This window comes from Sphaeramia orbicularis, unplaced genomic scaffold (assembly GCF_902148855.1).
Source record: "Sphaeramia orbicularis unplaced genomic scaffold, fSphaOr1.1, whole genome shotgun sequence".
Classification (NCBI taxonomy): Eukaryota; Metazoa; Chordata; class Actinopteri; order Kurtiformes; family Apogonidae; genus Sphaeramia; species Sphaeramia orbicularis.
In genome coordinates this window covers 168481-183739 of record NW_021941454.1, presented here as the reverse complement: position 1 = coordinate 183739, position 15259 = coordinate 168481, and the positions used below count along the sequence as shown (strand labels likewise).

The following is a 15259-nucleotide window of genomic DNA, read 5'->3' as shown; positions in this document are numbered from 1 at the left end:
ACGCTAACGCTTTAGCGCAGATTGGGTTCAGATCACAGCCTCGAGAAAAAAAAGAAACAGCCAATCACAGAATTTCCAAAAAGAACAGAAGCAAATGGATTGTGAGTTTTCTCTTCATGTTCTGAAGACGGGTTTTATTTTCTGATTCTTCTTTTTTTTTAGTCTTTGACAGAAAAAGTTTCCACTGGTTTCAAAGTCAGCGAGAAAATTCAGTCAAAAAGAATCAACAAAAGCAAAAAGAGTAGAAAAAGGTCAAAGTGAAACGGACTGATCATCCGTCAGAACGTCGAGCAGATCAAACCAAACAAACGACACTTCAACGCTCCATTGCACCTTCATTCAAGTTTTCAGTATTTTACTCTAAAGCCTGTTTTCAGCTCGTGTTGTTGAAACTTATTGTGAAGAAATCGGAAAAAAACAACAAACACTTGCCGTTTGTCACCAGTCGCAGCAGAAATTCAACTCTCTCTTTAAACCACACGTAAAACGGGTTCCGAACTGACGTTTACAGCCTTTAATCGTTTAATTGGTCGATGGTCAGGACTCTGAACGTTAGCCTCGATGTCCTCGGTCTGAAACTGAAGAACATCCGCTCAGATTAACAGAACTAACAAACAAATAGTTTCAACTTTATTTGGTCGGAAAAAGATTTTATGTCAGAATAAGATTTTAAAACCAAATGCACTTTAGACACAGTTAAGTTTTGGGGAAAAAAAATCATGTAAATGCGTAATTTTTAAAATAAAAATCTGCTGCTTTATAAATTTTTGGTCTCCAGGATTTTAGAAAATATTAAAATAAAAGTATTAAAATATCAGTTTTGTCATTCACACAAGAAAAAGAAGAGTGAATGTGAAAACTTTAACTTAAAGTTGAGCTTTATTTAAGAGATATTGATGCAACCCGATTTTATTTTATTCATTAAATAAATATTTTGATCAGAAAAAGGATTAAAACCTTAAAATTCTTCCAGCAAAGAAAAAGTAAAATAAAGTTGAACGATTCAACTTTATTTCAGGTTCTAAAAACTTCAGATTTGCAGTTTTACACACTAGAGTTGAACAGATAATCGATATGTGGAAGTCCTTTAGAATCAGACTGAGGTTCAGCTGAGTCTCAGAGTCCTGGTCCAGGTCTGGTCCAGGATCCGGTCCAGGTCTGGTTTAAGTGCTTCTATCTGGACCGTGTGTATTTCCTGAAGGTCCGTTCATGAACCATTTGGCTTTTTCCAAAAAAGGCTTTTCTGGTGCAAACACTGAACCTGTGTTTTACGTGTGGCCTCGAACACACCATTCGTCAGCTTTCATTCACCTTCATTCGCTAAAAAAAAAAAAAAAAAAAAAAAAAAAAAACACACAAAGACAAATTAAATGTAAATAACCTCTGAACAAACTCTTTTCTCCTTCCACCTCCTTTGGTCTGTGGTTCAGATCTGTGACGCTGCCTTTTTACAACAAAAAAAACAACACAAATCCACGAAAGCGAATGAAACCCGAGTTTGTACAAGCCCCGCCTCCTGTTCTTCTTCTAGACTATATTATATTAGTGTTTGTTGGCTCCGCCCCCCTCCCCTCAGCCCCTCCCCCCTCAGCAGCAGCAGTCTGTGGACGCCGAAGCCTCCGTCGTCGAGTATTTTTATGCTACATTATTTTTGCTTCTCGAACGTCGCAGGTCAAACAGACGCCGACGTCGGATTAACTGCGAACGTTGAAGGAAACAGGAAGAGGAAACAAAACGGGAATGTGTCGACGTGGGGTTTTTTGTGTTTTTTTTTTTTTTTTTTGTCGAGTTTCTGGTCCAGAGTGTGAGCTGGAGTTTAGGTAGCAGCGGGTCAAACCTGAAACTCGGAAATCCTTCCTTCCTTCGCTTCCTTCCTTCGTGTTTTTTCACATTCACAAACGTTAAACCTTCCTTGTGCAAATCAGCAGTTCTTTAGAAACAATGCCCTCCGAAGAGTTCACGTAAAAATATAAAACTCCAAAAGGTGGCTGACGTGTGAGCTGCAGCGTTAAAGTGTTAAACTCTATCTACGGTCTGTTCCGGTCAAACTCCGCCCCCTCCCCGCCTTGTGTCCGAGGGGGGGGCGGGTTCATCTGCGTCCAGGCGGCGTCTGCGCGTAGACGGGGTGGGCGAGGCGGACGTTGAGGGCGTCGTTGTGTTGGACCAGCGACGCCTGGCGGTAGTGGAGGACCAGCTCCTTCAGGCTCCCGTACAGGTCGTACGGTTCGGCGAACCCGAAGCCCCGCGGCGTGTTGTAGATGACGCAGTGCTTCACCTCGCCGTCCACGCTGCGGACACATACACAAAAACACACACACACACACACGGTCAGTACTGTCGACGCCCACATTGGCCTGGCTGCGGTGGGCGGGGCCTGTGTACTCACACCACGGAGCAGGCGTAGCAGCCCTTCTTACTGCTCTGTCGGATCAGGAAGGACCCGTCCGGTTTCCCGCCGAGCAGGTCCTCGGCCTGGGTCCGGTTCAGGTCCCCGACCAACCAGCTCCGCTCATCCAGGTGGGGGAGGGGCTCGTCGTCCTCGGTCACCGAGGAAACGCTGCACACGCACGACAGACGGACAACAACAGACACATTTTGGTGTTAGTTTGGCAGAAACCGGTGAACTGTCAGTGGGTTCATGTTAGCATTAACAGCTGTTAGCATTAGCAGCTGCTAGCGTTAGCATCAGTGTTGGTGACTCACTCGTCTGCGTTGTCGTTCTTGATGCCGAGCCAGTCGTTGATCCGTTTCTGTCGAACCCCTTTGTGGTTGAGCCACCTGGACACAAACACAATGACCATCAAGAAAAAGCAACAACACACAAACAGGTTCTAGTCCAACTTCAGGACCAGTTCGATCATCTGATGGACTTGGATCTGGTTCCTGGACCAGATGAGACTGAAACTGTCTGATAACGACATGATTAATAATCACTACTTCATAGGACAATGGAAACTACACGAACCCTCAGACTATTCTGTTCTAGATCTAAGTGTTCTAGAACAGTAATTACACCTGGTGCTGTTCTAGATCTTTCTGTTGTAAATCCGTACTTACACCAGGTCATGTTCTGGATCTTTCAGTTCTAGATCTTCCTGTTCTAGGTCTACCTGTTCTAGATCCGCACTTACACCTGGTACTGTTCTGGATCTTTCGATTCTAGATCTTTCTCTTCTAGATCCATACTTGCACCAAGGACTATTCTGAATCTTTCTGTTCTAGATCTTCCTGTTCTAGATCCGTACTTACACCAGGTGCTGTTCTAGATCTTAATGTTCTAGATCCATGCTTACAGCAGGTGCTGTTCCAGCTCTTCCTGTTCTAATTCCTTCTGTTCTAGGTCCGTACTCACACCAGGTACTTTTCTAGATCTTCGTGTTCTAGATCTGTACTTACACCAGGTGCTGCTCCAGATCTTTCTGTTCTAGATCGGTACTTACAGTGGGTACTGTGCTAGATCTTCCTGTTCTAGATCTCTGTGTTCTAGATCTGTACTTACACCAGGTGCTGTTCTAGCTCTTCCAGTTCTAGGTCCGTACTTACAGCAAGTACTGTTCTGGATCTTCCTGTTCTAGATTTCTACATTCTAGACCTGTACTTACAGCAGGTACTGTTCTAGATCTTGTTGTTTTAGATCCGTACTTACACCAGGTTCTTTCCTAGATCTTCCTGTTCTAGATCTATGTGTTCTAGATCCGTACTTACAGCAGGTACTGTTTTGGATCTTCCTGTCCTAGATCTGTGTGTTCTAGATCGGTATTTACAGCAGGTACTGTTCTGAATCTTCCTGTTCTAGATTGGTACTTACAGCAGGTACTGTTCTCGGATCTTGCGCAGCTGGATCAGGTCGGGCTTCAGGCTGTTCATCTTCTTGTCGGTCTCGCGGTTGTCCAGGGCCTGGGTCTTCAGGTCTTGCTCCAGCCGGTCTTTGCTGTCGTGGATTTCTCCGAGCCTGGACTTGAGTTTCTCGTAGTTCATCAGGATCCGTTCGATCTCTTTGTCGTTTCCTTCGCGGCGGAAACGGTCGATGTAATCTTTACTGTAGCGTTCCTGAGTGTGACACTGGTCCTCGAAGATCTTTATGGTCTCGTTGAAGGCCTCGATGGCGGTTCGCTTCATCTGGATCTCCTGGAGAGGAGGAGGAGGAGGAGGAGGAGGAGGAGGAAGAGGAGGAGGAAGGGGAGGAGGAGGAGGAAGAAGAAGAGGAGGAGGAAGGGGAGGAGGAAGGAGAGGAGGAGGAGGAGGAGGAAGAAGAGGAGGAGAGTGAGTTATTGTGTAAATGTATGTTTAGTTCATTTATGTTCAGAGTTTACAGTGTTTAACAATATCTTCTGTCATAATCTGTAGAAAATAACTTCACAAATGGACCCAAAGTTGAATATTTATGATGTAATGTAACATGTGAACCCGGTCCAGACCCGGTGGTCCCGGCAGTACCTGTGAGGTCCTGGTGTAGTCCTCGTACAGGCGGTCGTACTCTCTGCTCTTGTCCTGGTACTGGCTGTGATATTCCTGGAGCTTCTTCCCCACAGCGTCGATGTTGTCCTCCTTTACCAGCTGGTCCTGAACGCAACACAGAACCAGGGTCAGAACACAGAACCAGGGTCAGATCCAGAACACAGAACCAGGGTCAGAACCACAACACAGAACCAGGGTCAGAACCAGAACACAGAACCAGGATCAGGATCCAGACTCAAGACTGGATCCAAAACCAGGACCCAGAACTGGATCCAACACCCAAACACAGAATATAGAACTAGAGTCAGATCCAGACTGAGACCAGGACCCAGGACTGAACCCAAGACCAGGATCCAAAACTCAGACCCAAGACTGGACCCAGAACCTGGATTCGTTGGGTACGATAACTCTGGTTCTGCTGATGTCGGTCGACTCCTGAACAGGCTCATTAATAAACCACCCACAATGCACTGGGAGCACTGGCTGACTAATGACTCCTCTGCAGAACAGGTGCATTCTGGGAGGACGGCACCGCTCCGACGCCACCACGTCTGCCATTATTCACCAAACACTGAACCACGGCCATAACCCAGTGACCTGCTGAAGCTGCAGTTTCAGGACAAACCAACGCAACGACGACACATGAACGTAACACGACAACACAGCAGGAACACGTCTGTTACCAAGGTAACGAAAGAGGAAACATAAACATAGACCTGGTGAAACCACAGAACAGGTTCAACCTTTACCGCTCAAACACCACAGATCCAAACTACAGGTGCATCATGGGTAAACTGCCATAGTGGTAATATTAAACCTGGACCCAAGACTGGATCCAGGACTGGACCCAAGACTGACCTCAGGAGTGGACCCAAGAACCAGATCCAGGACCAGGACCCAAGACTGGACCTAGGGATCCAGGCCCAGGATCCAAGACTGGACCCAAGATCCAGGACCAGGATCAAAGATTGAACCCTGGGCCAGGATCAGGACCAGGTCTTGGATCCTGGATGAAAAACATTTTTGTTCATTTTCTCTTTGACTTTGTCTCTATTTTGTTCATGTTGTTCAGAATTTTGTTAATTTATTCATGTTTTAGTACACAATCAGCAAAAAAAATTAAATATATATTAAAAACTAGAAGCACTCGGAGAGCGCAGACCTCTGCCAAGGCTGATCAGTGCCCCCCCCCCCCCCCCCCCATGGGCCCCCCCACCCCCGATCACCACCAAAATTTAATCATTTCTTCCTTATCCCATTTCCAACAAACCCTGAAAATTTCATCCAAATCTGTCCATAACTTTTGAGTTATGTTGCACACTAACGGACAGACAAACAAACAAACCCTGGCAAAAACATAACCTCCTTGGCGGAGGTAATAATTATATGTTATAAACAAATGCTCTATCAGATGAATGAACATGTTCAAAACTGTAGCAGGTCCATAAATGCACCATACCACCAGTCATTTTTCATGTCACTATGACAACAAAAGCATGTGAATGCAACATGGGTCATTTGGTGAAGGCAAGATAAGGCACAGCGGTGCGTTCACTGACCTGCTGGAACCTGGACACCGGGTACATGAGCCGGACGTCCAGCTTGGTGTTGTACTGGGCCAGGGACTGGTGTCGGTAGTGACCGATGAGCTCCACCACCGACACGAACGTCAGCGGCTCCGAGAAGCCGTACTTCCCGTCGCGGTGGTAGATCTTTATCAGCTTGTTGTTTCCTCCTTTCCTGCACAAAAAAAAAAAAAAAAAAAAAAAGAACGAGATGGGTTGGAGTCTGGACCCAGGCTGGGGTGGTCTGGTTCTGGTTGTGGTTCTGGTCCTACCTTAGTGTCAGCGTATAATCTCCCTGCATCTTTGTGGAGGCGTCTCGGACCAGGAACGTCCCATCGGGCGTGTCCCGGAGCTTATCGTTCACCTCCTCCCTGAACGCAAACAGGAAACAGTGGTTAGTGATGTCACACCAGGAAATGGAGGCTAGTGATGTCACACAGGAAATAGTGGTTAGTGATGTCACACCAGGAAACAGAGGCTAATGATGTCACACCAGAAAATGGAGGCTAGTGATGTCACACAGTAAATGGCGGTTAGTGATGTCACACCAGGAAACGGAGGCGAATGATGTCACACCAGGAAACGGAGGCTAGTGATGTCACACCAGAAAATGAAGGCTAGCGATGTCACACAGTAAATAGTGGTTAGTGATGTCACACCAGGAAACGGAGGCTAGTGATGTCACACCAGGAAACAGAGGCGAGTGATGTCACACCAGGAAATGGGGGCCTGGTTCATGTCAGTTTGGACCGGTTCACTGATGGACACGATGGTCCAAACCCAGACCTTGTCCAGTTAAATATGTAAAATCGTCCACGTTTGAGGTAGTTTGGTTTTTGCACGTGCTCAGTCAGATCTGTCCTCAGCTCCTGATTGGTCGGTTAATTTCACTAATGTAATCCTATAATGGCTCCCATTATAACAGGACTAGATTTCTCTATGTTCGTGCAATAAGTGTCAGAAAATGTCTTTTTTTGTCAATTCTTTCACACCTTTTTTCAGGAAGAACTAAACTGCAAAAAACAGTGAAAAAAAAGGTGAAAAACAAACAAAAACTAGTGAAACCCGACAAAACCAAGTCAAATCACACTAGTAGAACACTCATAAACAGCACTATCACTATGACATATAATTATTTACAGAATTCACCACTAAAACGCTGATAAAAGTGATAAAAATCTTCCATGTCTCTCTCACCGACTGCATTCTGCAGCTCTAAGCCCCGCCCACTTCCACCCCTCCCCCTCAGCCAGTGCAGACCTCTACCCTAATGTGTTCTAGACCAACAGAAAGAACCCGACCTCAGATCAAAGATGGTGGTTCTGCAGTTCCAGTCGTCTGAAACAAGGTGGTTGAAAACGTGGCGCCGCAGACACGAGCGTCTCCAAAGACTTAAACTCAATAAACTGGTTTGATTTTCCCTAAAAACAAACCCAGCCTGTTATGATTCTGCTCCTGATTCATCGGTGACTCATCGATAAATAAACGCTGACCTGCATTCGGTCGTTACCACACGTTTCATTTGGAAAATCTCCATCTCCTCGTCCGTTGCTATGACGACTGGACTGAAAGGAGGTCAGTTTGGACGATTTAGAGACGACTTTTCAGACGCTGCGTCTAAAACACCATCGATAAAAACTGACGTACGTTCAGAATGACGCATACGGACGGAGACGATCGGTGAACTGGACAGTACGTATTTATACAAGTGGACGTCTGTTAAACCATAGAACCAGAACAAACAGAACAGACTGATCGTCTAATAACTGGCAGAATACTGGTCACATTGGACTGATTTCACATAAAACATTTCAGGTTCATATTTGTTCAGGTTTTTCACGTCTTTTTTGTTTAGATAGTTTTTAAATGTAAATATTTTTAGAGATAAATGGGTTTTTTGCACTAAAACAAAACAAACATTTGTATTTGTCAGTATTTATATGTTATTATGATAAAGTTTATTCTTCTTCCTATTAGTTTATCCTTATTATTAGTTTCTTCTTCCTATTACTTTATTCTTCTATTGGTTTATTCTTCTTTCAGTTAGTTATTCTTATTATTAGTTTATTCTTCTTCCTATTAGTTTATTCTTCTTTCTATTTACTTACTCTTCTTCCTACTAGTTCATTCTTCTTCCTATTAGTTTATTCTTCTTCCTATTTATTTACTCTTCTTCCTACTAGTTCATTCTTCTTCCTATTAGTTTATTCTTCTTTCTATTTACTTACTCTTCTTCCTACTAGTTCATTCTTCTTCCTATTAGTTTATTCTTCTTCCTATTTATTTACTCTTCTTCCTACTAGTTCATTCTTCTTCCTATTAGTTTATTCTTCTTTCTATTAGTTTATTCTTCTTATTTATTTACTCTTCTATTAGTTTATTCTTCATTCTATTAGTTTATTCTTCATTCTATTAGTTTATTCTTCTTCCTATTAATTTATTCTTCTTTCTATTAATTTATTCTTCTTTTTATTAATTTATTCTTCTTTCTATTAGTTTATTCTTCTTCCTATTAGTTTATTCTTCTATTAGTTTATTCGTCTTCCAATTAGTTTATTCTTCTTTCTATTAGTTTATTCTTCTTTCTATTAATTTATTCTTCTCTCTATTAGTTTACTCTTCTATTAGTTTATTCTTCTCTGTGTTAGTTTGTTCTTCTATTAGTTTATTCTTCTCTCTGTTATTTTATTCTATTAGTTTATCCTTCTTTTTATTACTTTATTCTTTTTTCAATTAGTTTATTCTTCTCTCTGTTAGTTTATTCTTCTATTAGTTTATTCTTCTTTTTATTAGTTTATTCTTCTCTCTGTTAGTTTATTCTTCTATTAGTTTATTCTTTTTATTAGTTTATTTTTCTATCCATTTTTCTTTCTATTACTTTACTCTTCTTTCTATTAGTTTATTCTTCTCTCTGTTAGTTTATTCTTCTATTAGTTTATTCTTTTTTTTATTAGTTTATTCTTCTTCCTACTCCTTTTCTTGTAAAATTCAGACTTGCACGTACTTGAAGATAGATTCTGTTCATTTAAATGTTATTTTGTTTTTGTCTTATTTTTGCTCTGTTTTGTTTTATTTTGTTTCTTTGCATGTTTGAAATAGATTAAATAAATAAATAAATAAATAAATAAATCAGTGTATCTGTTGGTAATTGGATTTTCTTTTCAGGAACGAAATAAAAACTCGTGATTAATTGATTTTGTTTTAAAATGCAAGAATTAAAATTGAATTTCAATGTGCTTTTCTTTTTCAGTGTCAAAACAGATAATCCAAATTCTCAGAAAATGAAAAAAAAAAAAAAACAGGTGTTTTTGGTCCATTTTTCCATTTCTGTCGGTAGAAACTTTATTTTTTCTTAGAGAAAATGAAAATCAATCCGTTTTTTTAAATTTGGTTTATCTGTTTTGACACAGAAAAAGAAAAACACCTTGAAATTCAACTTTAATTCTTGTATTTTAAAACAAATCAGTTAACCACTAGTTTTTCTTTTGTTTCTGAAAATAAAATCCAATTACCAACAGATACACCGACCGTTATATTATTAGACTTCAGATCCTATTGTTCTGTAAGTGGACCCTAAACTAAAACCCGCCACTGTTCGTATCTTCAGTGTAATTTCTGCTCTTTGTAAATTCATCCCACCGGCCGATCGGACTCTTTGTCGGATGTTTAAAGCCGTATGTTTGACCGACCCGGTGTAAATGTTTCCGCTGTTGTCCGTACCTGGATATGTCCCCCCAGTACCACTCGGCCTCCTGCAGCGAACCTCCGCAACCTCCATCTTTGATGCCGTTGACTCCGCCCCCATTGACTCCACCCACCGAGCCCGAGGACGTCGACTGGGGTTTGACGGGCTTTGGAGGAAGAGCTGAAACGGAAACAGAGGAAACGGGTCAGTGAAGAAGAATGAAAGAACAACAACTGTTCACTCATACATGTGATGATGATGACATGGCGTTGGCGTTTCCATACGTCCATGAAGGCAACACCACAGCATCACACTTACAGTAACCATAAACAGGAGCAAACATTCGACGGTGAACATTCACTGAGTCGACAACAACAGAAAACTTAGAAACAGGTCTGAACCATGATGAAACAACTGATTAACCATTAATTAAGCCTTTAGTGGGCAAGTGACTATTTTTGGTCATTTCAACACACATTCCAAGACAGTGACCGTAACAGCTCCAGTGAGGACAGCAAGTCTAGAATCTGAGGTCCAATGTGGTCTCCAGGACCAATGTGGTCCGATGTGGTCTCCAGGGGTCTGGACCAGCAAGCATGGGGGTCTAAGGGGACCAAATACAGATTCCAAGGGGACCAAATACAGGTTCTAATGGGACCAAATACAGGTTCTAATGGGACCAAAGGCAGGTTCTAAGGGGACCAAAGGAAGGTTCTAAGGGGACCAAATACAGGTTCTAATGGGACCAAATACAGGTTCTAATGGGACCAAAGACAGGTTCTAAGGGGACCAAGGCAGGTTCTAAGGGGACCAAAGGAAGGTTCTAATGGGACCAAATATAGGTTCTAATGGGACCAAAGACAGGTTCTAAGGGGACCAAAGGCAGGTTCTAAGGGGACCAAAGACAGGTTCTAAGGGGACATAAGGAAGGTTCTAAGGGGACCAAATACAGGTTCTAATGGGACCAAATACAGGTTCTAATGGGACCAAATACAGGTTCTAATGGGACCAAAGGCAGGTTCTAATGGGACCAAAGACAGGTTCTAAGGGGACCAAAGGCAGGTTCTAAGGGGACCAAAGACAGGTTCTAAGGGGACCAAAGACAGGTTCTAAGGGCACCAAAGGAAGGTTCTAAGGGGACCAAATACAGGTTCCTTTCATCTTCACATGTGTTTTTAGTGTATTTTTTTATATTTACTTCTTGGATTTTTTTTTTTTTTTTTGCCACTTACTGTAAGAAACCAAATATGGTAACTTCATTCACCTTGATTTTGTACATAACAGAAAATTTTGAAAATTTTCAATAAAGGTAATAAAGTCTTGTTCTGTGAATTTCACATATCTCTATGAGTGACCTATAAAGGGTTAAATAACCAGAGTCCTTTGAATTAAAGTGTGTAATCTGTGCAGTATTAACGTCAACATGTTTTTCATATAGTTTGGTTTTTGACTTTTTTTGTAACTTTTTTGTATTTCATCAAATAAAATACCAAATACTCAATAATTGTCACATTTTCAACCCTTTAAATGCCATGTTTGTAATAAAACAAACATATACTTGATGCAACAAACAGAAAAACTATTTTTAAAAAAATATATACTTCATAAATATAACGTGCCTGCACTTGAAATCCCTCAGCCTTCAGTCCATGCCAAAGTGTTTGCACATACGGACGGACAGATGGACGACGAACTGATGACAATACCCTGCAGCGAGGTTTTAGTTTCTGGAATAAACAGAGTCCTAGTCAGATCTGGATCCAGGACCAGGTTCAGAGTCTGAGCCACGTCTGGATCCTCCTGAAGGACATCACGCTTTATTCACATGATGAGGAATTCCCACAATGCACTGGAGGAGGACAAACCCTGCATCACAGTAACAACCGACACACAAAACTGTCCCAGAATGCACCAGTTTGACCTTTAACCCGAGGAGTTTTCTGTCCTGACCTGGACATTCACACATTAAACATATTTTTAAGTGAAGTGAAGTTCTGCCGCCACCGGGGGGCGTCGACATCGACCATTATAACCCTCAGTGTTTGTGTCGTGATGCAGATTTTTGTCAGTTTGAATAAATGTAAATAAAGTTCCAACATTTGAACACGTCGCTGTGTTTGATGAAACATCTGAAGCCTCACGGAACCGTTTCCCTCCGTCAGTGTTTTTAAACAGAACCAACGGAGATGGAGTCAGAAAAGCAAAAAAACTGACAAAATAAATGGATTAAAGTGGACCAATACATGATTGGAAAAAAAAAAAAAAGAAAAAAAAAAAAAAAGGACAAAACTAAAACCGAAGCAGGACCAGAAGCAACAAGAAAAGAAATGGAAAAGAAAAAGAAATGGAAACAAAAGAAACAGAAAAGTATGAGTCAAAGTCACAAACTCAAGAGTAAAATAATCATCAAGAGAATAAATTCATTTCACTGTTTTCACTGCTGTCAAATGTGTAAAAATGAAAAAACAAACAAACAAACAAACCAAAAAAACAGGAATTTGGGGGAAAAAAACAACTAAGCTGCTAAAAGTTAAAAAAAAAAAAGACAAAAAGGACAAAAATGAACCAAAAGAAAAAGTCAAATGAAAAAAGTCAAATATTTACTAAAAATGATTTATTAATGTCAGCATTTAGATCAATTATTAAAGAAACAATAAGACAATGAAGACGACAACATCAGATAAACACACATGTATGGACACATACAAAGGTACACACATGGAACTACACACAGATAAGTACACACACATACTCGTACTGTACATACATTCACATTTATTTATTTATTCTATAGAAAAGTCTTAAAAATCTGTTAAAACTGATCTAATATGTAATAAAATCTACCTGGAAGTTGTGATTATTTTGAACTTTTTTATTTGAATTGATTAAATTGAGTTTTAATGGACACAACAGGACAATGAAGACGACAACGTCACACAAACACACACGTGTGTTTGAACATGTGTCAGGTTTAATTATGGATCATTATTGTTCCTTAAAATTATTGTGTAAAGTTTATCCAAAAAACGGGAAAACAAAAAACCGTGAAAATGACAAAAATGCACAAAAAACTGGGAAAAAAACAAAAAAACAAATCTAAAACATTTACAGAAACTGATTTATTTATGGAAACATTTGGATCAATTATTAATGTTCAGTTTTACAGGAAACAATAAGACAATGAAGATGACAACATCACATAAACACACATGCACGTACACACACAAGTACACACGTATAAGTACGCACGTATAAGTACACACGTGTAAATCCACACATGTATTCACACTGTACTTACATCATTTATAAATTTATTCTAAATAAAAGTCTTAAAAATCTTTAAACTGAAGTCAAATCTGTCTGACAGTGACGTGTTCATTATGAACTTTTTGATTGATTAGTGTTTTCATTGATTATATTGAGTTTTAATGGAAACAACAGGACAATGAAGACGACACCGTGACACAAACACACACGTGTGCGTTTACACACATGTGCGTTTACACTCGTGTCAGCTTTAATCATGGATCATTTTTCTGATTTTTGACCCGTTTTCACTTTAATCTGGAGTTCAGAAGAAACTTCAAACCTATTAAAGGGACTGATCAATAACCTGATTATCACAAACCAGCTGATTCTGATTGAGAAGTTCAGGACAATGAAGACGACGTGTGACACAAGCAGAACCAGAACCAGAACCCACCCCAGAACCAGAACCAGAACCCAGACCTGATCGGCACCCGATCACACGCATTGACGACACTGACAAACAAAATCACGGCGCTGACAGACGTGTTGAACAAGACACACCATCGAGGAGAGAGAGTGGACGAGCGAACAAAGGCGATCAGCAGCTGAAGCCCCCGCCCCCCCCCGCGACCCCCCCCCCCCCCCCCCCCCAGCAGACAAAAGAACAACCACACAACACGGTGTCACTGCACGCGCTCAGCCCCGCCTCCTGAACAATGACAGCAGCTCGGACACACAACGGACGCACAACGGACACACAATAAACACAAAGAGCAGCCGTTTGGTGGTCGGCCCGTGGTGCGTTCAGGGTCCTGCGGTTCTGATCCGACACATCCGGTCCTTTAAACCCTGCAGATTAAACACTGATCCTGGACTTTTCAGATCTACAACCTGCTGACGTTGGGTTGATTTCACTCACTTTAATGACATTTTATTACATTTAACTGCTATTTTTGTGCTTTTTTTTCATTGCAAACTTAAGAAAGAACCTCAAAATAACAAGTGAAGTCGACACACTTTGCACTTTCATAGATAAAACCACATCCATCTGTAGTGTTAATGATTTTATCTGCAGAAAAAAAGAACGTAGAACATCTTATTTCGACAGTTTATACACGTGACAGTTCGAAACCTTGCACCGTATTGTTTCAGAAATGCTTTATTCTTTGAAACCACATTTAGTACTTACCATATTATTATTATTATTATTATTATTATTATTATTATTACTATTTTTGGTCATTTTACCATGTGACAGTTGATTTTATATGTTATCTCTCCTTTGTTTGTGCAGGTGACAGTGGTTTTATTGCATTTGTTCAGCGTTTATGTGCAGTTTTTTGGTTTTATTTGACTCAATTCTTTGCATCCGTTTGTCATTTTCATCCCATTCTGCAGAAAACGGCTCCAACAAACAAAAGATCAGCGATACAAAAATAACTCACAAATACAACAAATATAAAACTCACTGCATCCCTTTGTTAAACTACTAGTACAACGTTTCACTGTGTTTTTATTCGATAAAGTCAGTGAACGCATCGTCTGCTGCGACGCTTCATGCTGCAAACAAAGCATGTGGCATCGATTCCGTAAGTTTGAGCGTGGGTGTGTTCCAGCGTCACGACAACACGGAAAACACGCTGCATCAGCACACAGAACTGTTCGGCCCCGAAAAGAACCAGAGAAACGCCACGGTACGGGTCAGAACCGGCGCCAGACACCTCGGACCACCAGGCTCACAAAGGAAATTCAACTGACAACATGAGAAAAGGAAGAAATGAGTGGGTTTTACGTCCGACAAACTGAGGATTCTGGAGGATTCTGAGGTTTAAGGTCGACCGGACCCAGAGGTCAAAGGTCACGGCTTTTGTTCCGGCTTCGATAATGACCTCTGATTTGTACAGAGTTGAACAAACGCGACAAAAGACACGACGACGAATACAAAGTCGGTGAGTTAAGAGTCCAAGAGGAGAAGAAGAAGAAAAGGTAAAGAATGAGATGAGGATTAAAAGACAGAAAGGAAGTGAAGAAAGAAAAAAGAAATGAAATGAAAAAGTGAAAGTTACAAGATTAGAAAAAGATTTAAGATGAAGAAAACACAAAGAAAAATGTACAATGACAATTAAAAGAACGGATAGAACTGAAGCTGACGAAAGAAAGAAAGAAAGAAAGAAAGAAAGAAAGAAAGAAAGAAAGAAAGAAAGAAAGAAAGAAAGAAAGAAAGAAAGAGAGAGAGCAAACGCAAAAAAAGAAGAAAGAAGATGAGGATGATGAAGCTGCAGAGAGGAAGGAAAAGCAACAA

At 40.9% G+C, this 15259-nt stretch overlaps 1 protein-coding gene across 2 annotated transcripts in view; it reads right to left on the bottom strand.

The window, feature by feature from the left end:
- Nucleotides 1-1755: 1755 nt before the first annotated feature.
- Nucleotides 1756-15259, bottom strand: part of LOC115415830 (phosphatidylinositol 3-kinase regulatory subunit gamma-like) — a 25402-nt gene continuing 11898 nt past the window's right edge. For both annotated transcript variants that reach the window (XM_030129478.1, XM_030129479.1), the window contains exons 2-9: nucleotides 9744-9888; nucleotides 6296-6394; nucleotides 6018-6198; nucleotides 4438-4563; nucleotides 3809-4128; nucleotides 2704-2778; nucleotides 2387-2557; nucleotides 1756-2288 (exon numbers count right to left, since the gene is read on the bottom strand). In XM_030129478.1, the coding sequence (XP_029985338.1) occupies nucleotides 2090-2288; nucleotides 2387-2557; nucleotides 2704-2778; nucleotides 3809-4128; nucleotides 4438-4563; nucleotides 6018-6198; nucleotides 6296-6394; nucleotides 9744-9888 (1316 nt within the window). In that variant the 3' untranslated portion in view covers nucleotides 1756-2089. The remainder of the gene's footprint in view (nucleotides 2289-2386; nucleotides 2558-2703; nucleotides 2779-3808; nucleotides 4129-4437; nucleotides 4564-6017; nucleotides 6199-6295; nucleotides 6395-9743; nucleotides 9889-15259) is intronic.